Source organism: Vombatus ursinus, unplaced genomic scaffold (assembly GCF_900497805.2).
Source record: "Vombatus ursinus unplaced genomic scaffold, bare-nosed wombat genome assembly UNPS02014821.1, whole genome shotgun sequence".
NCBI lineage: Eukaryota > Metazoa > Chordata > Mammalia > Diprotodontia > Vombatidae > Vombatus > Vombatus ursinus.
In genome coordinates this window covers 15,912,067-15,938,994 of record NW_020954599.1, presented here as the reverse complement: position 1 = coordinate 15,938,994, position 26,928 = coordinate 15,912,067, and the positions used below count along the sequence as shown (strand labels likewise).

General features: G+C 39.1%; 1 protein-coding gene across 5 annotated transcripts in view; it reads left to right on the top strand.

Moving 5' to 3' along the window:
* The window catches only part of CFI (complement factor I), a 48,822-nt gene extending 22,105 nt beyond the window's left edge, over positions 1-26,717 (top strand). For 4 of the 5 annotated variants that reach the window (XM_027837405.1, XM_027837402.1, XM_027837407.1 and 1 more), the window contains 12 exons: positions 2,920-3,098; positions 4,511-4,624; positions 5,967-6,077; positions 8,555-8,578; positions 9,895-9,918; positions 10,461-10,490; positions 12,680-12,715; positions 16,013-16,122; positions 17,271-17,374; positions 18,974-19,251; positions 21,872-21,976; positions 26,492-26,717. In XM_027837405.1, the coding sequence (XP_027693206.1) occupies positions 2,920-3,098; positions 4,511-4,624; positions 5,967-6,077; positions 8,555-8,578; positions 9,895-9,918; positions 10,461-10,490; positions 12,680-12,715; positions 16,013-16,122; positions 17,271-17,374; positions 18,974-19,251; positions 21,872-21,976; positions 26,492-26,709 (1,333 nt within the window). In that variant the 3' untranslated portion in view covers positions 26,710-26,717. The remainder of the gene's footprint in view (positions 1-2,919; positions 3,099-4,510; positions 4,625-5,966; positions 6,078-8,554; positions 8,579-9,894; positions 9,919-10,460; positions 10,491-12,679; positions 12,716-16,012; positions 16,123-17,270; positions 17,375-18,973; positions 19,252-21,871; positions 21,977-26,491) is intronic. The other variant, XM_027837406.1, reaches the window with a different exon arrangement.
* The last annotated feature ends 211 nt before the right edge of the window (positions 26,718-26,928 follow it).

Below are 26,928 nucleotides of genomic sequence, written 5' to 3'. Positions count from 1 at the left end.
GGTTAGGATTCCCCTTCACATCTCTTTTCTGCTTTGTTTTCTCTTTCATTTGGATGGTCCATTTGTAGGGGGAGGGGGGTGATTAGGAGACCCCGATCAATTGATTTTCCTTCCAGCCCAGCTGCTGAAATTATAGAATGCAAAGGGGAAGGAAAAAGAAACAACATCTAAGATCTTCAGTAAGTATAAAGAAGTATATATATTTTGTTACTCCTTTATGAAGTATGGAGTATGTCAAGTCAAACTTGATAGAATTCTTGGGCTCCTAGCCATGGTTTGGCAAAAGCCTCAGCCACACCTCTGGTAGTCCTTAAAAAGCAAGATACACTATCTAGTTGAAGCTGGTGACAGCTCTGAGGAATGTGGGCTCTGGAAGTTGAGAAAAGAATCTCAGCTTCAGAATAAGAACTCAGACCCCGAGTAGACTTTCTATCTTTTCCTTCCTCCTCCAGTTAGTAATGACAACTTGCAATAGAGATTCTTGCCTAGTGGGAGGCCCTGTACTCAGCAAGGAGCAAGGCCTTGGCAGGTAAGGCAAGAGAAGGAAGAGGGCTCTGGTAGTCAAGAAGAAAGTCTGGTTGAAGAATTGAGCTGAGCTCTGCCAGGCAGAGCATCATGCCCATCAGAGACATCGCACCCAGGGAAAGCAGTATGAGAGCACCACATGACAAGAAAGAACATTAGGGTTTTATAGGCCCAGAGCTTTGATTCGCCAGGGCCCCAGTTTCCCTATATGTGCACAGGTCTACTAGTTTACTCTATTTGTGTTCTCCCTTATAGGGAGCTATGGGAGAGTGCACCCCAAGCTTAGAGGGGATGTTCTGTAGCTACTGTTCTTACAATGCCATTTCAGTAAATGCCTTTGCCTTGAGCTGTTTGTGACTTCTGACTCACAGTGAAAGGTAAACACACCTGTGGAGGCCTGTGAACTATAATTTGAAGAGTGCAGACCTATAGAATACCATACCTAAGAGTAGTCAACCCCCTGGGGAACCAACCCACAAGTTTCAGCTGAGGGGTTAATGCAGAAGGTGTTTTTTCAAGAAGGTTGCTCCAGCCTTTTCACTTTTTCTTCAATAATGGGTGCTTCAAAATAGTCCTTACCTCCATACTTAAGTCAGATGCCAGATTTCCTGATTTACTTTGTCAAAACTATCTTGGCTTTATCTTGACTAAACTTCATGGTTAACTGCTATAGCAAATTGCCCATTTAGAATGCCTTTTTTCCATGCTGAGTCTGAGGGTTCCTCAAGGAGGTTACATTTCTTTAAGGTGGGCTTTTTGTGTTTGATCAAAATCATAGCTGCCTTTATTCAAATGCTAGCACATCTCTACCACACCCCAAAGCAGACAGAAAAAATAAAAAGGAATAGGATCCCCAAGCAGAAAGCCAATTAGATCTTGAATCTACTTGCCACTGATGGACAGATAGTTCCATGTCCTTGCATTTTGGTTACTTGATAATTGAGATATTAGCCATTAAGCCCTTAAAATATAATCCCTCTCAGGGGTATTTAAACTTAAAAATACTATGATGGAAAACTAAAAATCCCTCAGAATTCCCAAGAAGTGAAGCTATAGCAGTTTAAATGAAGTGTTAGTGGTAATATGTGGTTGACGTTTTAGAACAGAGATCTACCCATTTTGCCACTTAAGGGCCAGCTGCAGATAGTAGAATCTTCCTATTAATTCTATGAGGGAAAAAGAAAGCCACTTAATGGAGCAGAGGTTCTTAACCTTTTTTGTGTGTTATGGACCCCTTTGACAGTTTGATAAAGCCAACAGAACCTTCCTTAGAACAGTGTCTATTGCTTATGTTGGAGGAAATGCTGAATTTCAATTAGAGGTTAGTGAAAATAAAAATGGAATTTTTTTCCCATCCAAGTTCATGGGTCTCCTGAAGTCTTTCTGTGGATCCCAGTTTAAGAACGGTTTCATGATCCCCAGTTTAAGAAGCCCTGATTAACAAAAATCCTTCACTCCTAACTCTGACCAAGACAATAACCTACCATAGTTACAGAGATTCCATGATGAAACACATGATAGACCCAGAGTGCAGATTGAAGTCTTTTTTGGGGGGGGACATGGCTAATTCAGGAATTTGTTTTGCTTCACTATACATATTTATTACAGGTTTGTTTTGTTTTGATTTGGGGGTTTGTTTGGTGTTTTTGCTTTCTCAATGGATGGAGATGGAAAAAGAGAAATCAGAAGTGAAAATTAAAGAAAATTGAATTTATTTTTAAAAAGTAGTTCACTCAGGGAAACTAGGTGGCACAGTGAATAGAGCACCAGCTCTGAAGTCAGGAGTCATTTGAACCTGAGTTCAAATGTGGCCTCAGACCACACACTTGACATTTACTAGCTGTGTGACCCTGGGCAAGTCACTTAACCCCAATTGCCTCAAAAAAAAAAAGTTGACTCTTAAATTTTAACTCAACCTAAATTACCATAGAATAGGTAATAATCATACTTTTCACATCTTACAATTTTCAAAGTACTTAAATATATATGTTTTTAATTTGTACATATATGTAAATTTTCATTTGATCCTCTTAACACCTTTGTGAAGAGGGCAAAGCAAGTATTCATATCTTTATTTTACAAATGAGCATATTAAGTCCTAGAGAAATTAAGTGATTTGCCCAAAATGTAGAACTCAAATGCCAGTATTTCAAACTATAGCTCTTTCCCCTATATTATGTAGCTTTTTCTGGAAACTGACAAAAGCGATTCTTGTCCTTAATCTTGTGTAATGAAAATCAGTGTCATTTAATCATCAAGACAGTTTTTAAAAAGAGTTTAATTAATTGGATTAATCTAATTAAATAATACACAGTTAAGAAGCTACCCTTGCCCATTTACTTATGCTTTTTTTACTTATTATATTTACTAATTTACTTGTTTGAATCCCCTCAGAGGAGCTGTCGATTATAGGAAAACATTTAATGTCCCTGATGATGATGATGTCGAGATCACTGACTGTTTGCAAGCAAGTTGTAAAGGATTGGAGACCACTTTGGCAGAATGTGTTTTAACAAAGAGGAAGGCTAATAGCAAGGATTTGGCTGGTGTGGTGTGTCATACACAGGAAGCAGGTTGGTGGAACATTTGCTTAATATTCTCCTTATCATACTTTACCCTTAGCCCTTGATTTAGGGGCAGCTAGGTGGTTTAGTGGACAGAGCTTTGGGCCTGGAGCCTCAGACACTTAGTAGGGGTGTGGCCCTGGGCAAATCACTTAACCTCTGTTCATCTCAGTTGCCTCATCTGTAAGATGGAGATAAAATGGGGCACCTACCTCTTAGTGTTATTTTGAGGGTTAAATGAGATAATTTTAAAGTATTCAGCACAGTACCTGGCACAAGGGCTATGTAAATATTAGTTATTATTTATTATAAATTAATCCATTACTAAATATGCAGCCCAAGCTCAGATGAAAGGCTCTGGGTACCCCTTCAACAATCACAGGTAAAGAAGTTGATGATGTTGTCAATTTCAGAGGTTAATCAATCAATCAAGTAGAATTTATACACTTACTACTGTGGGCCTAGGACTGTCCTGCTCCTGTGTATACAAAGACAATCAGTTACTACCCCCAAAGAGCTTACATAAATCAGTCAGCCAATCAGCCAACAATTAGTATTCACCTACTATGTGCCAGGCATTGTGCTAACTGCAGAGGATACTGCTCAGGAGCCAACTACTTCCTTTCATCCTATATCCAAGAGATTTAAAGTGTCTTATGGACAAGAAAACAGTAGCTCAGTAACTCTGCTGCTGCTGCAAATTAATGTGATAGATCTCTTGGCTACTCTTTGTGGTTAACTGATATAGCAGACTGTCCGTTGGCCATGTCTTCTCACTGTGCTGAGGCTCGGTGCCTGGGAACTCCTGAGGGAGACTCAATTTAGAGACAGAATCAAGGTTTTAGAGTAGCTTCAGCATTTTTGAGGCAAGTGGATGATCCGGCAGAAGTGATTGTATCCTCAGAGAGAAGATCAGTGTTGTCACATGAAAGGGAAAACAGAGACCTTTAATAAAGGAATGAATAAGAATTCATATATGCCATCATCTAGCAGTATGCCTGGTTCTAGAAGCCCTGCCTCAGAAAGTAGAAACCTTCTTTAACAACAGGACCCACAGAAGACATTTATTGTATTAATTGGAGGCAGTGTGGTATAAGATAAAAAAGGCTGTATTTGCATTCAGATATCCTAGGTTCAATTCCTGTCTCTGATTCTTACCAAAATTAAGCCACATCATCACTCTAGGCCTCAGTTTCCTCATCTGTAAAATAGGTGGATTGGGCTAGGTGAGCTTTGAGGTCCCTTCCTGCTCTGTATTTATAATCTGTAATCCTATGATTTTATACTATATTGAAATCCCAACACCTTTCACTTTGTCACTTGATGTATATCCCATTTTTATTCCCAAACGTAAAGGGAAAATCCAAGCACATTTAGGTGAATAAATTTTGAAGGAATTTTTCTTAATCTTTGTTTGGCAGACCTCCTCGATGAAAATTCATTTCAGTGTGTCAATGGGAAGTACATTCCACTGGAGAAAACTTGTGATGGCAGCAATGATTGTGGAGACCAGAGTGATGAGCTGTGTTGTAAAGGTACAAATAGATCTAACTTGAAAAACACATCCAACTAGATAGAAGTGATACAGGAGTACCACAGCCTGTGTGACGTAGATTCGGCTGCCCATGTGTAACGGGGATTTTCAGATCATCCTGCGACACCGTGGCGGGGTGTTCACGCCATCCTCCAATTTCAAGGGGGCTGTTGGGCTTGGACTTACAGTACATCTTTTACACATCAAATTCTGTAGCCTGTTTATGAGATTCTTTTTTTAGGGGGGAGAGTTAGTATAAAAGCCACTTTCCCTAGTCATTGAAGGGGAAATAGTTCCACCCCACAGTTGGAGGCTAACAGTTTAGATAATCTCAGTCAGTTTAGCTTTTCTCCCATCAAATGCTTTATTATACAAAATATAGTCATGGCTAGCAAACAAATTTATTTGCAAAGAAAGCAGTAAATCCGGTAAATCATACAGATTAGTTTGGGAATCTGTTCTGTAAAACTTGGACTCAGTCAAAAGGCCACACCCAAGGACCTAGAAGGCTACAGGTTCCCCATGCCTGGTTTAGGCATTAGAACACAGTAAATTAAAAGCTTCTGTGACCTAGCATTGAGATGAAATCTCAATTCAGCCTGGGTAAGAATGATCTCAAACTATCTCATGCTCACCCTTAGCAGTCTCTGGAAGATTAAGGGCTGAGAATCAAGGGCCATATTGAGGTACCAGCTCCTTCCCACATGCCCAGAGCTTTAGGGACCTACTTTCCAACTTTCTGAATCTCTCTTTATCTTGTCTTTCTTCTTCTCTTCTTTCTCTCAGAAATCTCTCCATCAGTCTAGAGTAACCTGTGTGTGTGTGTGTGTGTATACATATATACACATACATATATATATACACACACATAAATATATAATCACAGGGCTGTCCTTCAGGGTTGGCTAAACCCAAACATACCTAGAGATGGAGCTATACAGAGAAGACTGTGAAATGGGTATAACAGGACTTGTTCGGATGATGTGTACAAGAGCTTTTTGTAAGAACAAAATGTTAGATAAATGGAATTTTCTTTTTTTTTTAAATTCATGGAATCTTAGAGCAGGAAAGGACCTTAGCAGCTAGAGTCTAACCCTTGCACTTTACAGAATAAGAATCTGATATCCAGAGAGACTAAATAACTTTCTATGATAACACAGCTTGTTAGTGGCAAAGTCAATATTCATATTTAGGTTATTTGCCTCCCTGATAAAAAAAATATAAATTTACTGTAAGATTTCATTTTCTTCAATTTTAATAAATGACAACTCTCCATATACAGAATATATAACACACATATAATATATTATATATATCTATATATATATATTTTTTTTTTACAGGGTGCAGAAGTGGAGGTTTCTTTTGTAAATCAGGTATTTGCATTCCAAAAAAATATCAGTGTAATGGTGAACTGGACTGCCTTACAGGAGATGATGAAGTAAATTGTGAAGGTAATTTGAAACTTTATAATCACTTACTGTATTAGTCTGAATATAGGTCTCGGCTCTAAAATCAACTGTCTCTGAAAAGAACATACATTTACGTACAGTGGAAAAGAACGGTTATTCATAGCCACTCCATTACAGAAAAAAGAAAAGATGACCCACTGGAAAGAAACCTGTGGAGTAACTTTGAAGGGCTAACGAACATGAAAAGTTGGTTTTAGTTTCAAACTTTGGAAGTTTAACCAGTTGGTACACTGACATTGTAGCATCCCTGAATAATCTGCAAGTGAGGAAGGAGCCAGAGGTCAAGCTGCCAGCAAATATGGAAACAAAATTTTTAGTGAGAGGAGCTCTCTCTTCTGTATCACTCATCCCAGTAGTTCAGCATAGTAGGACAAAGAGAGACCAAATGGGAACTGCAGTGATATGACCATCTGTAAGTAAGCTGGGGGAGGTCAGGATGTGGGCCTTCAGTCAGCATCTTAGCAGTGGGCACCTGCCTCCTTAATCTTGCAGCACCAACAACAGAGGCACCTGGCACAAAATTCTGCTGGGTCTCAGTAAGGTCTCAGGAAAACTTTTCCCATTTTGAGGTCTTCCAGCTGTACTGCACTTCCTCAAGTGGGATTATAAACCACACTTGTGTTTTATCATGCAGCCCACATTTCAGACCTGGAACATTTGCTTAAAACTCTCCTCACTGGTAGGTAGAATGGTGACTCAAAGCTTCATGCCTTTGTGAGGGGCAGAATTGGCAGGGAGCTCGGGAGAGGACGTAATTTCTTTTTTCCTGCTTGGAGAGAGCAGCCACAGACTCTCTTCAAGGAGAGATCCATGGAGAGAGAGAGAGCAAACTTTCAAAGACTGACAGGTAGGAGACAGCTGGCTCCCCATCACATCCCTGATTTCCAGAGTTTGCTCTCTCTCTCTCCCCCTGGGTCTCCCCCTGAAGAGAGTCTGGAACTTTTTGTGTCGTCCCTCAAGGAAGGAATGAAGAATGTGACTCCTCTCCTAAACTCTGCTGGCCACCCTGCCCTCTTGAGGACAATCAGCTTTGAGTAGTCATTCTCTCCACCAGTAATGAAAGATATATGCACATACTCTAGATTTGAAACCTGGGTTCCACAGCCAAACCAGAGTGGGAAGAGGCTGGAAGGGGAGAGGTATAACCTGTATTTAGACCAATGTGAGACTCTGCTTGGTCTATCTAATGTAGGGATTTTCAAAATTCTTATTCGTATGTACTGCAGTACTCCCTTATTTCCCCCATTACACTGTGAATTTCTTGAGAGCAAGAACTGTTTTTTGTCTTTATATCCCACGTGGTTAACACAGTGCCTGGCACATGGTAAGCGCTTAATAAATGCTTGTTGATTTGTTAACTTGATCTCAGAAAGTGTAGTTCCAGCATCCAGGGGTCATACAAGTAAACATTGAAATGCCATGATCAGCCTTCTCTTTGCTTCCTTGTGCATGGACTAAAGGGAGAATTGGGGTAAAATTACTTTTGCAGACTTTGTCTTCATGTGCCTAAGATAGGTATACCTGGATGATTGTTACTGTTGTTTTGGTACTAATTAGAAGTTGGCACCTCCAGTATGATAGTATGCTTAGCAAAATTTCATTTCTCAAAATTAGCAGAGTTTAAATTGGAGCATGGTGGTGGGCAGAATTCAAGTATCTTTCCATGTCCCTTCAGGCCAGCCCTAAGGCCATTTCTGTCCTCAGGCCATGTGACTGAGGGATTCCTGGAGTTGGGGACAAAAAGAATTTTTTTTCATTTTTTCCCTGTCAGTAAAGCCAGCATTTCTGGCAGTTAAAACTATAATATTCGGGCTTGTCCACTCAAGTCCAGCAAAGATATTTTGTGTTTTATTAGCATTTAAATAATATCAAGTCAAAGTTGTAGGTATGTGCTTTATTAGTTTATCAGAAATAATTAGCAAATGTTATTAGCTACAGAATAAGGACTTATGTTATCACCATGTCAAATACATAAAGACATCTGCAGTCAGTTGTCACTCCCACAAATCCAGATGGAGATTTGCCCTTCTTGTGTACAGCCTGTGTCCCCTGCCTATAGGCAGAACTCTCATTATTAACACTGCAAGGGAGAGCAGAGGATGCTCAGAAGCTCATATTTTTAATAATAATGATAATAAGAGCTGCTCCTTAGCATCTCCGGTAAAGAAGGGATTGGGAAAGAGGATAGAAACTATGATTAAAATAAGTTATGGATTCTCTTTGGAATTTCCCTTATCTGTTACACAGACTTCATTTTTGTAGTGCAGGTTAAAAGTTGGCTATAAATTTGGTGTACAACAGATTTTGTTATATTGCCAACGCATAAGGTACTGGAATATATAAATCTTTATCTCGTACACATATATTATACTGATATGGGGTCTTTTTTTTAAACAGTTAAATTTTTTTTTTTTTAGATTTGTCTTTGCTAGGTTGAAATGTTTGTGCTTTATTTCTAGGCTTGGAACACTCTGAAGTTCAAGGTAAGTATTCTGACTTTGAGTCAAAAAGACTTGAATTTAAATCCAGCTTCAGATATTTACTAGCTCTGTGCCCCTGGGGCAAATCACTAAACTGTCATCTGTCTCAGTTTCCTCATCTGTAAAAGTGGAGTAATATTAGCACCTACTTCCCAGGGTTGTTGTGAGGACAAAATGGGATATTATTTATAAGCCCTATAGAAAGTTTGAAGAGCTATATTAGGTATGAGGAGGAGGAGGACAGCACCCCCTGAGACTGAGTCGAATCAGTGCCTGGGATCCATTCCTATCCTCATGATGGCAACATGGACCACTCCAATGACTTCAGGAGATCATGGAATCATAGACTTGGCGAGGCCACTGATTCCAACTTCCTTGGTCTACAGATGAGGAACCCGAGGCACAGAGAATTAAGAGGCTTGCCCAGGTTCCCACAGCTAGGAAGTGTCCATCCCATCGTGGGATTTTAACCCAGGTCTCCTCTGAGACCTCTTGATTAGAGAGATTGTCCCTTCTGACAAAATGTAAGCTTCCTATGGGCAGGGTCTGTTTGGTTTTTGTCTTTGTTGATTGGTAGCTTGTATGATACAGGAAAGAAAGGGTCTGTGCTGGTTCTTTTATTTGGTGGGCCTCTTAGTAAAGTCTGGACCCTAGAATGGATTTTCTCTAAATCCATATCTAAACCGGGTGTTCTACATGTTCCTCAAATCACAACTGAGTTGGCCAAGATTTCTGGTGATTCGGATCAACACTCCCTTTCTTTGAATAACTGCATGTGTAATTAGTATAATCAAGAACTTCTGAACTAGGTAGAGGCCAGAGGCTAGAGAGCTGGTCAATGAATAGATTAGGGAAAGGGTTGCTAATGCCCCGGGTGGACATGCTTTTCCCCTCATTGCTTTAGCCCTGTAGGGGACCTTGTTTTTGACTCCATTCATTGTTACTCTGGCCCTAATAAGTACTGTGGGTCTGTGTCAACTCTGTTCTCCGTCTGGCTCACTGCTCTGCCAGGCTCTTCTAGAGTTAGTCTAGAGTAATGCTAACAGCATTCCTAAAGGTACAGCTAATAGAATTTTCATTTGATATTGACCCAAATAATCCATTCTATAGTTTCTCTTGCCATTCTAAAAAATGTGTAAAAAAATTTTACAGTTATAAAATCAATATTATAATATTGCAATTTCTTCCCAAATCTGGCTTGCATAAAACCACATGATCCATAATTAGGGTCATTTTTCATTGCATGTAATATACATATATATATATATATATTGTATTCTCATCCTATATATTTCATCTTGCTTTTTTATTGTATCTAGTCTTGACACATTCTGAAGTTCAAGGTAAATATTCCATTTATTTCCTCATTCATTATATAGTACTAAAAACAACATTTTATGCAGTATTTGAAAGCGTATACTACACCGTATTTTAAATTGCATAGACATATATGTACGTGTGGATGTGTATATTTATCTAGAACTGTGGTTTCGTTGATGTTTCTCCCTCTGCCGGTGCAGATCAGCAGCACTTCTATACGTCTTGCTCTCTGAGACCATGAGAGCTTTCTTCCTGGCCTGTGTGCCCTGTTTAAATGCAGTCTGTGGTCATATGGATGACCATCATCTTAGAGAAAGTCATAGCACAGGCCTGTGCTCTAGACTTGATTTGTTCACGATGAGCTTTTGACTTTCTGAATTAAAGTCTTTCTGCTCCATGGCGTATCTGGTTTGGTATATGTATAAAACCCCTTTGTTTGCTGCATCTGAGCCTGATTTGACTCAACATACTAAGATATATAAGCTCTTAGCTACCAGCAGTACTATATAACATTCTTGTTAAGTTTTCTCTTCATGGTATTGATATTTCAATGTGTTATTTCCAGGCCCTGGAAGATCTGAAGATGAGGTCCAAGGTAAAGTATCATTACTTTAATATAGAGTAAAAATTCTAATGTCCATGAATATAGAGTTTTTAAAAAGAGACATGACCTGTTTGTAATTCCTTCCTATAACTTCATTTGTTTTTAGAGTAAGCAATAATTTAAAAAAAAAAAACTTTATGGGGCAACAACCAATGAATAGCGGCAAAGAGGCAAATTTGGGTTTGGTGTAAGGAAAAACTTGCTACAATTAGAGCCACCAAAAGTAACCTGGAGGTGTTGGGTTCTTCATCATTGGAGATCTCCAGACAAAGGCCACGTATACATCTATAGCTACTTATCTGGCATATTGTGTGGTGTAATGGAATAAACACTGGATTTCAAGTCAGAGTACCTGGGTTCAGATCCTGGCTTTGCTGCTTATTACCTATGTGACCTCAGGGTTGGATCATATCACCTCCAATGTCTCTATGATTCTAAGATCCTGAGTTACCTAGCCTCAATTTCCTCATCTGTAAAATGAGGGGGTTGGATTTGATTACCTCTAAGGTACCTTCTAGCTCTAAATCTACGATACTTTGACAAAGAGAGGGTTTTGGTTCAGGTCTGCTTTGGCCTGCATGACCTCTAAGGTCTCTTCCAGCTCCGAGTTTCTGTGTTTCTGATGACATGGCTTTGTGAACATTGGGTTTTAGTCCAGGAAAATACTATTGAGACTCCTGCAAGCTCTCAGTAGTGCCTCAGAAGCCTGGTGGCCAGGGGAAAAAATCCCTATCACAAATAATAAGGTACCTGCAACAATGTCCCCCAGAGAACATAGGTGAGTGAGGAAACAACACAGTATCATGGCTATGCTGTCATCCATCTCCACTTTTGTACTCTCCCTTGTGAGACATAACTGAACGGTGGGTATTAGATACTTGAGCCTCATTTTGGCAGTTACAATGATCTCAAATATTGCAGTGGACACAAAATTAACTCTTGTCATTTTATTGTTCAGTCAGTTCCAACTTTTCATGACCCCTTTTGGGGTTTTCTTGGCAGGAATACTGGAAGGACCATTTCCTTCTCCAGCTCTTTTCACAGATGAGGAAAATGAGGCAAACAGGGTTAAGTGAATTGCCCAGCATCACAATCTGAGGCCAGATTTGAACTCAGGTCTTCCTGACTCCAGGCCCAGTGCTCTATTCACTGTACCGCCTAGCTGTCCTATTTGTCACTTGTCATTTTAAAGGAATGTAAAAGGAAGAAGGTGGAGTTCCCATTTGTCTGCTACATCCCAGACGCCTGACCAATAAAATGAATGAAATGTATATACACTCTTAGGCAGAGAGGAAATGTACAATGGATAGAGAGCTAACCTGGAAACCAGGAAGACCTGAGTTCAAGTCCTCCCTATGAGCCACCTAGAGGAGGCGTTTTGTATGTAACACTGGAAATCAAGGATGGATTTGTGATAGGACTCAGCACTCCCTTGCAGCTTGGCAAATCACTTAATCTCAGTATTCCAGACAACTCTCTAACACTATAAATTGTGAAGAAGGTGCCCATCAGCACTGATTGAGGAAATTACCAGGAGGAACTACTCTGGAACATTAGAGTAGGGAATTAATTCCTAGTGAGGAAATTCCTCAATCAATGCTCTAATAAAATCAGGCTTCTGGTCCAAAAAAAGCAAAAAAAAAAAATCCCTTGGTGAGATGAGATGATATGTTTATATGATTCACATATCAAATATTAGGTATGGTGGCACCTTTCAAATGCATGAAGATCAACTTGGAATGGTAGCTTAGAAAAGGGCATTATCTCCCAACAAGGAACTCTGAGTTCCTTCTATTACCTGTTCCATCTGTCTACTCTAATGTGAAAACCAGGGCACAAGACTTGGTGCCTGAGTGCCTTGGACAAATCATTTAATCTTCCTGGGTCTCAGTTTCCTCATCTGTGAAATGAGTGGGTTGAATTAGGTGACCTCTAAAGTGATGATCCTCTTATCCAGAGTCATAATTTCTAGGTAATCAGCTGCACAGATTTTGCCTTCTGTAGATAAGGAATGGAAGTGAAAGACTTTTTCAGCTTTGTTTTTAAGAGAATCCAAGTTTGTAGGAAATTCATCATGAAGCTACAAAATGTGTAGGGTATTAAACTTTAAATGATCTCATTTTCATTGTAAATATGACTAAAATGTGCAAATCAGTTTGAATCTTTTTTTTTTTTGGTAGAACAAGCTGAAATATTGACCGCTAATATGGATGAAGGTAAGTTATTTAAAACTTTCTGCTTGTTGATTATCAGTCAAGCTGTGTAAATTAATGTATCTGTCATGGGCATGCACTTGTTGATAACAATGAATAACTGTATTGATTTATATTGCTTTGAAACTTTGATGCATCTGTCATCTTGTTGGTATGAGTTCTCCCTCCACTGAGGCAGAATACAACATATGCCCACCTCATTGTATGCAATTCTTGCCTTTGTCCTCCCATGAATGTGCTAGAGAGGTTCCATTTTCTCAAATATAAAATTAGGTGAAGTAACACAGAATAGTGGAAAAAGTGTTGGAGGGAGGTCCTGGATTCTAACAACAATAATAATAATGCTTTATGACATTTACATAATGCTTTAAGGCAGGGGTGGGAAACCTGCAACCTTGAGGCCACACGTGGCCCTCTCAGTCTTCCGGTGTGGCCCTCTGACTGAATCCAAACTTCACAGAATAAATCCCCTTAATAAAAGGATTTGTTCTGTAAAACTTGGACTAAGTCAAAAGGCCGCTCCTGAGGACCCAGAAACTCACATGTGGCCTCAAGGCTGCAGGTTTCCCACCCCTACTTTAAAGTTTGATTTGATCCTCACTGCAGCCCTGGGAGGTAATGGTATTATCACCCCAATTTTACAGATGAGGAGATGGAAGCAGAGGTTAAGTGACTTACCCAGCAGTCACACAGCTCACATGTGTCTGAGGCAGGATTTGAACTCACATCTCTCACGTCTTCCTACCTCCATGTCCAACTTTCCTCACTGTGCCACCTAGTTACCAATCCGATAAACTTGATCAAGTCAGTTCTCCTCTCTAGGCCTCACTTTCCTAATCTATAAAATGAGGGCTTTGGACTAGGTGGTCTCCAAGATCCCTCCTACCTCTAAACTTACGCCTCTATGATCTACCCTGTAGGCTTTCTTTTAACATTTTGTGCATATCAATGTTGTATTTATGCTGTCCATGAGCTATCCCACATTTTTTGATTCAGGACCTACCTATCTCCTTTTCCTTTTGTACATTTCATTCATTAGATGCTGCAGCATCTATAGACACACCCTGCACCTCCCCATTTGGTTTAGGTCACTTAAAATTTTGATTCTTCCAAGACTGTGATATTTGATTTGTTGTTTTTGTTCAGTTGTTTTAGTCTTATCCAACTCCTCATGACCCCATTTAGAATTTTCTTGGCAAAGATACTGGAGTGGTTTGCAGTTTCCTTCTCCAGCTCATTTTACAGATGAAGAGCTGAAGCAAACAGGGTGAAGTGACTTGTCCAGGGTCGCACAGCTAGTAAGTGTCTGAGGCCAGATTCGAACTTTGGTCTTCCTGACTCCAGGCCCGACACTGGACCACCTAGCTGTCCCCTTGATCTATTTAAAGAAAGACAAAAATATCTTTGTACTTAACTGCTATTTCCTAAACTTCCAGAAAAAAAACAAAACTAAAAACAGCCAAAGGTGATAATGACTGCTAGTAGTTTAATCCAAACAAGGGCTGCTTATTATTAAGTGAGCTTTTGTGTAGAAGCAATATGGGGTAGCAGAGAGCACCAGTTTTGAAGCCATGAAGACCTGGGTTTGTGTCCTGCCAGGCGGCCCTGCTCAATCACAACCTCTAAGCCACTCTCTAAGACTATTAGTTGTAGAGAAAGTGCTGACCTGGGAGAGAATATTTCCTTACCTGGGGAGTTCTTTATACTGATGCTGTGACAAGCCCAATCCCTATCCCCTTTTATTTAGCTGATTGAAAAATGAAAACAGTTGTTTTTAGCCAAAGTTTCACTTTGTTCTAGGTTTTGCCAAGTCACACATAAATTTTTGTTCAAACATAGTGAGCTATAATCCAAATGTATTTGGAAAGGTGAAGATGTTCATTCTCTTTGGAAGTCTGCTTTTTTCTGTAATATATGTATATGCCATTATGTTTCAAAATTGGGGAAAACTGGTATTATTTCTAACAAGAGTCCTGAGCTGAAACAACTGGAGTTCCTTTTTATGTGGCAACAATATAATATAATGGAAAAAACACTTGGTCTGGTAGTCAGGAAGCCTGACTTCTAATTTCAGTACTTTTGTTAGAAGTGGTATGCTCTTGGTCAAGTCCTTTTCCTTAACAGAGCCTCAGTTTCTTCATTTGTAAACAAAGAAATCACATTAAATGATACCTAAGGTCCCAAATTCTATTTTCCATAATTGCTGAATAAATGGTAGGACGTACCATGTACCTTTCTGAATTCTGGCAGTTAGGTGGCATGGTGGGTAGAATGAAAGGCATGGAATTAGGAAGATTTGAATTCAACTCCAGCCTCAGACACTTAATAGCTGTGTTAGCCTGGACAAGTAATTTAACCTCTATTTGTCTCAGTTTCCTCATCTGTAAAATGAGGATAATAATAGCACCTACTTCCCAGGGTTGTTGCGAGGATCAAATGAAATAGTAATTGTAATCACTTAGCATAGTGCCAAGCACATAGTAGGCACTATGTAAATGTTATCTATTATCATCATTATTGGCTTATTGTCCCAGAACAGTGTTTGTTTCCATCTGAATACTCTAACTAGGCTCATATCTTTACAAAATAATGCCTCTTTCAGTCTGCCATCTTTACAATTCAAAACTGAATTGCTTCTGAGAAAGACATGGGCATCAAATCCAGCTATATGGAACAGTTTATCTTAAAACAAGAGGCATTTAGCCGTAGAGCTGCCTATTATCCTTAGGCTAATAAAGTAACATCTTTAATAATTTAAAACATGAACATACTAGTAGTATTGTACAATGTACATATAGTCAACTCTCTACAAGAATCTATAAGAGGATTATATCTATATATCTATATATAGATAGATAGACTTTTTCTGTAATCAATACTTTTCGACCTCCCACCAGTTAGTGCAGACCTACACAAACTGTGCCCTGCAGGCTGCTTCCTGACCTCGCAGCACACCAAAGGATTTCCTCCACGTACAAAGGATGTTTTCCTCCAATTTTTCATCTGCCACCAGTCAATGGCATGCTGCAAGTGGCCTATTGACCGAAAGTTGTGCAGGCCTGAGTTAGTGTGTAATTAGAAAATTAAATGTGAAATCTCGACCAAGAAAAACTAAATCGAGAAAGTAACCTCTGTAATATTACGTAATATCCTGAAAATCCAAATATAATTTGTGAATGTGATGGCATTGCATTACCTGTGATTTTGATCCCTTCCCATAGTGAGGATAAACAAGTAATGACTACATAGGCATTTCTATATTCAATTTTAATAATGCTGTGACCTTTTTTTCTCTGAAAGACAGAAAATTATTCAAGTCTCTTTTACCCAAAATAAGCTGTGGTGTTAGAAACAACACGCACACTCACGTTCGAAGGAAACGAATTGTAGGAGGACAGATTGCAACTGAGGTAATTCGATTCAATTCAATAAACATTAAGCGCTTAACAGTGAAGAAAGCCCTAAGCCTAGTGCATGGGAGCTATTCAAAAACAAAAAAGGGGGCAGCTAGGTAGCTCAGTGGATAGAGTACCGGCCCTGAAGTCAGGAGGACCTGAGTTCAACTCTGGCCTCAGACTAAATACTTAACACTTACTAGTTGTGTGACCCTGGGCAAGTCACTTAACCCCAATTGCCTAAAAAATTTTAAAAAAAAATGCTAGCAACTATCATTACTATTAAGTAAAAAAAAAAAGTAATTTCAAGATGGGGAGAGTGTTAACAACTGGAGAATTAGAGAAAGTCTTATGTAGAAGGTAGCTTCTAAGCTGGATTTTGATGGAAGGAAGAGGTGAGCAAAGAGAGCCCTGAAGACACAGGACCACTGGCACAAAGCCATGGAGTCAGGAGATGAAATGTCATGTACAAGTTACCAGGCAGGTTAAGTGAAACAAAGAATGTGCATGATGAGAAGTAATAGAAAATAAGATGGGAAAGGTAGGTATGAGCTGGAATTGTGTGAGGGCTTTATGTGCCAAATGGAGGACTTTATATATTATCCCAAATGCACTGAGATAGCCATTGAACAGCTTAGTCAGAGGATGACATGGTGAGTTCTATATTTTAGGAATATCACTTTAGCAGCTATATTGAATGCGTATTGGAGAAGAAAAAGACCGGAGGCAGGGAGGATGTTTAGGGGACTATTAAAATAGCCCAGCCGAGAAATAATAAGGGATCGTAGATGCTGCCTAAATTGAAAGAACCAGAGAAATTTGAGAGATTGTAGAGGAGAATTATATATGTAATTATTACATTTGCACATAATTTCATATATATTACATATGTAATTATTATTATTTTACCAAGGGAATTGCCAGCTGATGTTGGCTGTTGAAGGAGGAGTTAAGGGTAACTTCTTAAAACCCTGAGGACATATTTGAATAAATTTACCATGTAGATTTCTCTGGAACAGCCTAGATTGGGAAAGAAATCTGAGAAGAGTGCGTACTAATAGACCTGAGGGTCTCATAAAAAAGATGCCCCTGGAAATTGGAGGGCTTGCACCACTAATTGCCCAATGTCCCTGCAGCTATAACTCTCCAGATGTCTTTTATAGGGGGAATTCCCATGGCAGGTGACAATTAAAGAAGGTACTAAAATCCACTGTGGAGGAATTTATATTGGTGGCTGTTGGGTACTGACCGCTGCACATTGTGTCAGGTAAAAATGTTTTTCATACCATTCTTTTCATGGAGCAATGAAATTAGGTTAAAAAAGTAATGGTAGAAGAGGCATGTATGTGCAATTGAAAAAAAAAATCATTGTGAAACCAAGAATTCATTACCTCATGATTAGTAGCTATATTTAGGGTCCCAGACAAACTCTGGAGCAGGGGTTCTTAATCTGGGGTCCATGAACTTTAAAAGAATATATATATTTTTATTATTGTATTTCAGTAAAATCTGTTTCTTTTCTAAGCCTATGCATTTTATGTATTTAAAAACATTATTCTGAGGAAGGACCCATAGGTTTCACCAGACTCACAAATGACCCTCATCTCCAGACTCTTATATCTTTTCATTGCTTGTAATCATAAATGTTTAACAACCATATCTAAAAAAAGTATGTCCAACACACTTTTAAAATTTAATTTTAAGTTTAATTTAATTTTTAACATTTTCTCCATCACTTTCTTAAATCTAGAACAACCAACAAAATAATAAATCAAGTCCTGATTTGTAGCATTTGCTTATTTCTGAAGCATAAAATGGCCATCATGAAAATTTAACAATCTGCTCTCCCGAGCTAGTTCAAGTGGACTTCAGCACACCCCTGCCTATAATGATTCTGCCTCCTGGCTTCCATGGCTTCTTTGAAGACTCAGCACAATCCCACCTTCTATTCCTTTCCCAGTTTCCCTCAATACTAGTAGTGCCTTCCATCAGAGACAACCTTCAATCTACCCTGTATATATCTTCTGTGTACCTAGTTGTTTACTTGTTGTGTCCCCAGTTAGACTATGAGCTCCTCAAGGGCAGGAACTGTCTTTTGCCTTTCTTTGTATCCCCAGCACCTGGCACACAGTTGGCACCTAATAAATGTTTGTTGACTTGATCAAACTGCCAAAGATGTCCGTGACAGAGAAAAAAGGTTAAAAACTCATAGGGAATCTACAGACTACCCACCTGGCAAGATCAAAGCGAAGACTTTAGGAACTTAACTTCCATGTAGCTCCATTTCTCTCATTTATAAGATTGTTGGCACTTTGTAAGCCTTAAAGTGCTCTCTCTCTCCTTCTTCTGTCTCTCTCCCTCTCTCCCTCCCTCCCTCTCTCTCTCTCCCTCTTTCTCTCTCTCCCTCTCCCTCTTTCTTTCTCTTTCCCTCTCTCATTCTGTATTGCTCTCTCTCCTTCGCATTCTCTCTCCCTCTCTCTCTCTCTCATATATGTATACATGTGTATGTATATATATATATATATATATACATGTATATATGTGTAGGCTATTACTATTATTATCATTATGAGGCTATAAAGAGACAATATGCACTACATAATTTGTGCTCTTATACCAGTCGATGAAAGTAAGTCATCTCTCCCTCTAACCTCTTATTCCCTCTCTCCCCAACTTGAGAAAGCCAGGAAAGCCAGTCTTTTAAAGCTGTATTCCACACAATGACAGCCATGGTCTCGGAGCTAATGAAGAGATAGGACATTTGGGAAACATGGAAAAAAATCCTTTTTAAAAAAGGCAAAGGTAAGGGAACCCAGTACTACATGTTTTGTATATTCCAGTAAATATTTTCCATTTTATCTTGTAGAAAAAGTGCAGCACATCGGTACCAAATATGGACAGGATTACTAGACTGGATAAAAGTTAACGAGGGAGTTGGAGTCCAGAGGGTAAATCGAGTGATAATCCATGAAAACTACAATGGCAGCACCTACCAAAACGACATTGCTTTGATAGAAATGCAAAAATACCAAACCAAGGCCACGTGTGAGCTGGTGAATACTCTCCCTGCCTGTGTCCCCTGGTCCAGTTATCTCTTCAGCCCTGGTGATAAGTGCTTTGTTTCTGGCTTTGGACGAAATGAAGGTATTTCTTATGTTGGAGGTATTGGAGAAACATGGGGAAAAGTTTTAAAAATGCTCAAATATATATATGAATTGCATATTATTAAATACCTATTATATTCTCGGCACTAAGTATATAAAGAATAAAACAATCCCTATGTACAGGAAGCTTACATTCTGATGAGGGAGACAAGTCTACATATGAATAAATGCATCCTTATCATAAAGTAGATAAATGCAAATGTATACAAGGAAGTTTGGAAAGAAGGGCACTAGTGGTTTGTGGTCCAGGAAAGGCATCATGCAGAAGAAAGAGGCATTCTATGAAGCAAAGAGTCTGTTGCTTTTATCCAAGTTCAGACACAGACACACACACACACACACACACACACACACACACACAGATGTAAAAGTACAGAGAGGAGACAAGAAAAAATGCATTCCTTAACGCTTTTTAAATATTTCCAGCGTCCCTGGTCCTCTCTCCAGGCTTGCTGTCCCAGAGCAGTGCTGGCCACATCTCCTCTTCAGGGTTCTAGAGGTACCCTGAGGGTTTGAGGCTCTGTCCTCATTCGGTTCTCCTCACTGTCAGCCACCAGTGACTAACAAATCTGTTTTCCTTTAACTAGGGTATATAGATTAGCTCTTACCCAAAGATGTTTATTTTGAAAATAATAAGGGAATGAAGGGAGAGGGGAATGGAATAAGCGTTTCTATAGCACCTACACTGTGCCAAGCACTATGCCAAGCACTTTTTTTTTTAAGGCAATTGGGGTTAAATGACTTGCCCAGGGTCACACAGCTAGTAAATGTCAAGTGTTTGGTCTGAGGCCACATTTGAACTCAGGTCCTCCTGATTTCAGGGCCGGTGCTATATCTACTGCCCCACCTAGCTGCCCCCTGAGATGTGAAGAAATGACCCCTTTAATCACGATTGCTTTATATTCCTCCTGCTTTAGCATCTATTGACAGACCCACCTTCTTTTTGAGTCTTTTGTTTTGTTTTGTTTTATTTTGGTGAGGCAGTCAGGGTTAAGTGACTTGCCCAGGGTCACACAGCTAGTAAGTGTGAAGTGTCCGAGGCCGGATTTGAACTCAGGTCCTCCTGACTCCAAGGCCAGAGCTCTTTCCACTGAGCCACCTAGCTGTCCCTCAAGCACTTTTAAAAAACAAATATTATTTCATTTTATTTTCACAACAACCTCAGGATATTATTTTCTCCATTTGGAGATATTAATAAGATGCTATTAAATGCTATCATTATCCCCATTTTACAGTTGAAGAAACTGAGGCAGACAAAGGTTACTTCACTTGCCCAAGGGCACACAACTAGTAAATGTCTGAGGCCGGATTTGAACTCAGGTCTTCCTAACCTAGGCCCAGAGCTCTACCCACTGCACCACCAACAAGAAGGCTCTGAAGATACAATTCACAAAAAGGAAGACTGTCCCTGTCCTCAAGGAGCTTAAAATCTAAAAAAGCAGGCAACACACCAAAAAAAGAGGCAAGAAAAGCAGGGAAGGGGAGTAGAGAGGGAGGAATGAGATATCGGGGGCCATCTTGTTTGAGGTTGAAACCAGGCAGAGCAGCAGATGCACGGGGGAGCCAGGGTAGGCTCCAGCTTCTTGCCTAAAGGAAGGCTTTGGGAGGACTTTGATGCTGTGCCCTGGAGAGGAAGGAAGGAAGGTGGTGTCAAGCATTCCCCCGCCCCCGGCCATTTCAAAGGTAAGAGCAGGCTCAGAGATAACAGCTTCTGTGTAGCATTGGTCCCACCCAGTTCACATCCAAATTCAGCATCACTGCCAGATGATTATATCTCAGCTGCCAATAAGTCGGGTCCCAAGGTTTCTCTTCAGTCCTCCATTGAGGCGTCTCTGCCAAGAAAACCCCATTGGGGTCATGAAGAAGAGTCAGACACCACCCTAATACCATGGTGTGATGGCTTGATGCTGTGAAAGCCAGGGCCCACAGGACTTCCTTAAATGTCATGCCTTGTGTTGGAGTGAAAATAGAGAAAACCTGTTGGAGTGCATGGCTAAAATTGGCTAACAGGATATCATGAGACTAAGAGATCATCTCAGTCCAACCCCCTCATTTTGCAGATGATAAATTATTTTAAAAATAAATGTGACAGGAGCTAGGTGGTGCAGTGGATAGAGCACCGGCCTTGGAGTCAGGAGGACTTGGGTTCAAATCCGTTCTCAGACCAGACTCTTGACACTTATTAGCTGTGTGACCCTGGGCAAGTCATTTAGCCCCAATTGCCTCACCAAAAATAAAGAAATCAAGAAATAATAAATGTGACAGCAGAAAGGGAGCTGGCCTCAGCTGAAGACCTGGGTTAAAGGCCTGCCTCTGGCCCATACTGGGCAGGTGTGTATGATCGTGAGCAAGCTGTTTTAACTTCTTATTGCTTGAGGCAACTCAGTCAGACATTAAGTTTCAGAGGAGGTGCCAAGCTGCTTCAGCGGAGGGAGTTTGCTCACCCAGGAGTTCCCTATCCCAATGAAATCCAAGGCCCAGCCCCAGACCCTGTACTTCATAGCCACCTATTTATAATCTTTTGTGTTCTGTTAAGTTGGGAGAGTTTGTATTTCTTTACATTTGTCAACTGTCCACAAAACACTCTTTTTTTTTTTTAGAGAAAAAAAATATTTTTAAGCTCAAATGGGGTGAAGTCCAGCTGATAGACGACTGTTCTAAATATTACTCAAATCGCTTTTTTGAAAAGCAAATGATATGTGCAGGTAAGCATTGAATGGCTTCTTGGTTGTATTTCTCTGTATATGTATCTACTTACCTTGAGTAAGTACACCATCCAATCCAGTCTAATAAACATTTATTAAGCACCTACTGTGCACCGGGCTCTGAAGGTACAATTCACAAAAAGGAAGACAGTCCCTGTCCTCAAGGAGCTTAAAATCTAAAAAAGCAGGCAACACACCAAAAAAAGAGGCAAGAAAAGCAGGGAAGGGGAGTAGAGAGGGAGGGATGAGACATCGGGGGGCCATCTTGTTTGAGGTTGAAACCAGGCAGAGCAGCAGATGCATGGGGGAGCCAGGTTAGGCTCCAGCTTCTTGCCTAAAGGAAGGCTTTGGGAGGACTTTGATGCTGTGCCCTGGAGAGGAAGGAAGGAAGGTAGTGTCAATCAAGACTAGAGTGTGCTCAGAAAACGTTAAAGATAAAATAGATTTAATCAAAAGAGAAAAAAAAAGGCGGGGCAGCTAGGTGGCACAGTGGATAGAGCTCCGGCCTTGGAGTCAGGTGGACCTGAGTTCAAATCCGGCCTCAGACACTTGACACCATGTATTACCGTGGGCTTAACCCCAGTTACCTCACGAAAAAGCAAAAAAAAAAAAAAAAAGAGAGAGAGAGAGAGAAAGGGAAAGTATGCTATATGTCAGCCATAATATTAATATTGTTTAAAATACTAGACAGTATAAGGTTGGAATGTTGCTGTGGTATAGGAAATGAATTGGTGGACTTAGAAAAATATGGAGACTTGGACCTATGAAGGAAGACATAATCCACCCTCAGAGAAACAGAATAAACAAGTATAGTACAGACTTATATAGATGCATATGAATGTATATGTCTATATATGAGTATGATTATAGATATCTAAGTATATGTATGTGTATATGTATGTATATATATATAGTTTATGTGTGTATGTATATGTATATGTATATATATATACATATATATGTATATCTATCTATCTATCTATATATATCCACACTTAATTGTAGCCTTCTTGGTGGGATGGGGAGGAAAGGGCAAAAAAAGAACAAAGTAAAAAGTGCACAGCAGAGAACAAAAGAAATCTTACAAGGAAGCAAAGAAAAGATGGACAGCTCTGAACACAATATGTAATATTTATTATATAGGCTTTCTTGAAATGAAAATTTATTGCTGTATATTTTGAATCTTCTCATGTTCTGCTATACATGTGGCAATGCTTTTTTTCTTTTCTTAATTTGTATTTAAGTTTATAATAATGTTTCTTTTTCTTTCCTTATATATTTAAGTTTTAGTATTTAAGTTTAAAATAAATTAATAAAATAAAATAAAAAATACTAGAGCGTCGTGGTGAGATTAGAGGTGATAAGCTTATCCTGGGACAGGTATCTTGTTCCAAGGAGTTGAAACCAGTCTGGGAACCAGATTCAGAATGGATTACAATATTACCACATGCTGTCCCTACTGCTTTTTAAAAAAAAAAATAATGATCTAAAGCTTGACCCTTAGTTTGCTAGTTCAGTGTATTTTAAAGCATTCTGAAGTCCTCAATCAAAATATTTGCAAATATGCTTTTCACACAAATAAAGTCAGATCTAAATAATTGGAAAAATATAAGTTGCTCATGGGTAGGCTGAACTAATATAATAAAAATGACAATTCTACCTAAATTACTTTACTTATTCAGTGCCATACCAATCAAACTACCAAAAAATTATTTTATAGAGCTAGAAAAAACAATGACAAAATTCATCTGGAAGAACAAAAAGTCCAGAATATCAAGGGAACTAATGAAAAGAAATGCAAGGGAAGGGGGCCTAGCTATTTCAGATCTTAAATTGTATTATAAAGCAGCAATCAGCAAAACTATTTGCTACTGTCTAAGAAATAGAGTGGCAAAACAGTGGAATAGGTTAGGTATGCAAGACACAATAGTCAGTGATTATTCTAATCTACTATTTGATAAATCCAAAGACTCCAGCTTCTGGGATAAGAAATCACTGTTTAACAAAAACTGCTGGGAAAACTGGGAAAATGTATAGCAGAAACTGAGCATAGACCAATACTTACACTCTATACCAAGATAAAGTCAAAATGGGTACATGATTTCCATATAAAGACTGATACTATAAGCAAACTAGAAGAACAAGGAATAATTTACCTTTCAGATCTGTGGAGAAGGGAAGAATTTATGACCAAACAAGAGATAGAGAACATTATGAAATGCAAAATGGATAATTTTGATTACATTAAATTGAAAAGTTTTTGCACAAACAAAGCCAATGCATCCAAGATTAGGAGGGAAGCAGAAAACTGGGAAAGAATTTTTACAACTAGTGTCTCTGAGAAAGGCCTCATTTCTAAAATATATAGAGAACTGAGTCAAATTTATAAGAATACAAGCCATTCCCCAATTGATAAATGGTCAAAGGATATGAACAGGCAGTTTTCAGAGGAAGCAACTAAAGCCATCTATGGTCATATGAAAAAATGTTCCAAATCATTATTGATTAGAGAAATGCAAATCAAATTAACTCTGAGGTACCACATCACACCTGTCAGATTGGCTAACATGACAAAACAGAAAAATGATAAATGTGGGGGAAGATGTGGGAAAATTGGAACACTCATGCATTGTTGGTGGAGTTGTGAAATGATCCAACCATTTTGGAGAGCAATTTGGAACTATGCCCAAAGGGCTATAAAATTGTGCATACCCTTTGACCTAGTAATACCACTTCTAGATCTGCATCCCATAGAGATCATAAAAAAGGGAAAAGGACCCACATGTATAAAAATATTTATAGCAACCCTTTTTGTGGTGGTAAAGCATTGGAAATTGAGGGGATGCCCATTAGTTGGGGAATGGCTGAACAAGTTGTGGTATATGAATGTAATGGAATACTATTGTCCTATAAGAAATGATGAGCAGGCAGACTTCAAAAAAAACCTGGAAAGACTTGTATGTTGATGCAGAGTGAAATGAGCAGAACCAGGAAAACATTGTACACAGTAACAGCCACATTGTAGGATGACTGACTTTGATAGACTTGGCTCTTAACAGTAATGCAAGGATCTAAGACAACTCCAAAAGACCCGCAATGGAAATTGCTATCCACACCCAGAGAAAGAAATATGGAGTCTGAGTGCAGATGGAAGCATACTATTTGCTCTCCTTTTCCTTTGTTGTTTTGTTTTATTGCTTCATTTTCATGGTTCCTCCCATTAGTTCTAATTGTTCTTTACATCATGACTAAAGGGAAAATATGCTTAATACTAATGTATAAGTAGAGCCTATATCAGATTTGTTGCTGTCTTGGGTGGGGTGGAGAAGAGTGGACAGAGGAGAAAATTTAAAACTCAAAATCTTATGGAAGTGAATGTTGAAAACTAAACATAAATTAATTTTCAAGGGAAAAAAAAACAAAAAAAATGCAAATATGGACAACAAATTCTCAGTGTTCTATGGTAAACCAGGGGTACTACCATCTTAGTTTTTAGACTACATATTAGTAAAAGTTTTGGTTCTGTTTTATTTAAACATTTATTAAGCATATATGAAAAGCAGGTAGGTGGCATAGTGGATAGAGTCCCAGGCTCAGAGTCAGGAAGACCTGAGTTCAAATCCTGACTTTTACTAGTTGTGTGACCCTAGGTAAGCCACTTAATCTCTGTCAGCCTCAGTTTCCTCATTTGTAAAATGGGATTATATTATAATAGTACCTACATCAAAGAGTTATTGTGAGGATCAAATGAGATAATATATGTAAAGTGCTTTACAAACCTTAAAGCACTACATAAATGCTACCTCCTTTTATTAGTATCCATAAGTCACTCTACTAGGTGCTAGTGAGCCATGAGGATGAGGAAAAAGAGGATATTGGCTACTTTTTAGATCTCGGAGCAAAAGAGAAAAAAGGAGGTATTTCCTTACTCAGAGAATCCCTTTATCCAGAATGTAGTGCTGGAGCACTTCAAGATTGTTGACGCAGTACCAAACTAATATCTAAAGCAAGTAGAGTCAGCAGGTATGTAGTGTTTGCCAAAGTGGAGAAGTGAGTAGGAAGTTAGGAAAGCCCAGCTTTTGGAGGGAGAAACACCACGCTGGTGGAGAGAGTGCTGGACTTTGTGGCAGAAAACTAAGTTGCACTAGTAGCTACAAAGCTTCCTAGATGCACAACCAACATTTATTAACTTTGTGACCATGAGCAAGTCACTTCATCTTTCTGAGCCTTGGTCTTTTCATCTGTGAAATGGAGATGATAATACTCACACCTCATCCTACTTGTACAGAAAACTCTTAGTAATCCTTAAAATGCTTCAAATTCAGAAAAATGAACTAGGATATTATGGTCCCAGATGGACCATGAAAGCAAAAGGCCAGCACCTTCCATCAGGACTGGGCAAGGCAAGAAGGTGTAAATCCCAGTGGATTGTGATGAGTGGGAGCATGAGGTCCTAATTTTCAAATGAGAATAAAAGAGGTACATTCATTTTTTCTTTTTCTTTTTTCTGCCCAGGGACAGATGATGGCTCTATAGATGCCTGTAAAGGAGATTCTGGAGGGCCCTTGGTCTGTATGGATTTCAACAACGTGTCTTATGTTTGGGGCATTGTGAGCTGGGGTGACAGTTGTGGAAAACCCGAGTTCCCTGGTGTTTACACCAAAGTGTCCCACTATTTTGAGTGGATTAGTTATCATGTGGGAAGGTCTTTTATTTCTCAATACAATGTATGATGAGGTGGCTTCCTTGTGTTTTCTATTATAGTCAAAATTCCCACTTTAACCTAAATAAGACAGTATATAATTACTAACTTTTAAACATTAAAAAAACTTTTAAAAACCACAAAAAAATTTCAAAACTATGTTTTATAGTTATTTTTTCTGTTCTTTATGAGATTTGTGCCTGAGTAAATGCTGTACTTAAATTCACTGAAACGTTCTCAAAATAAACAC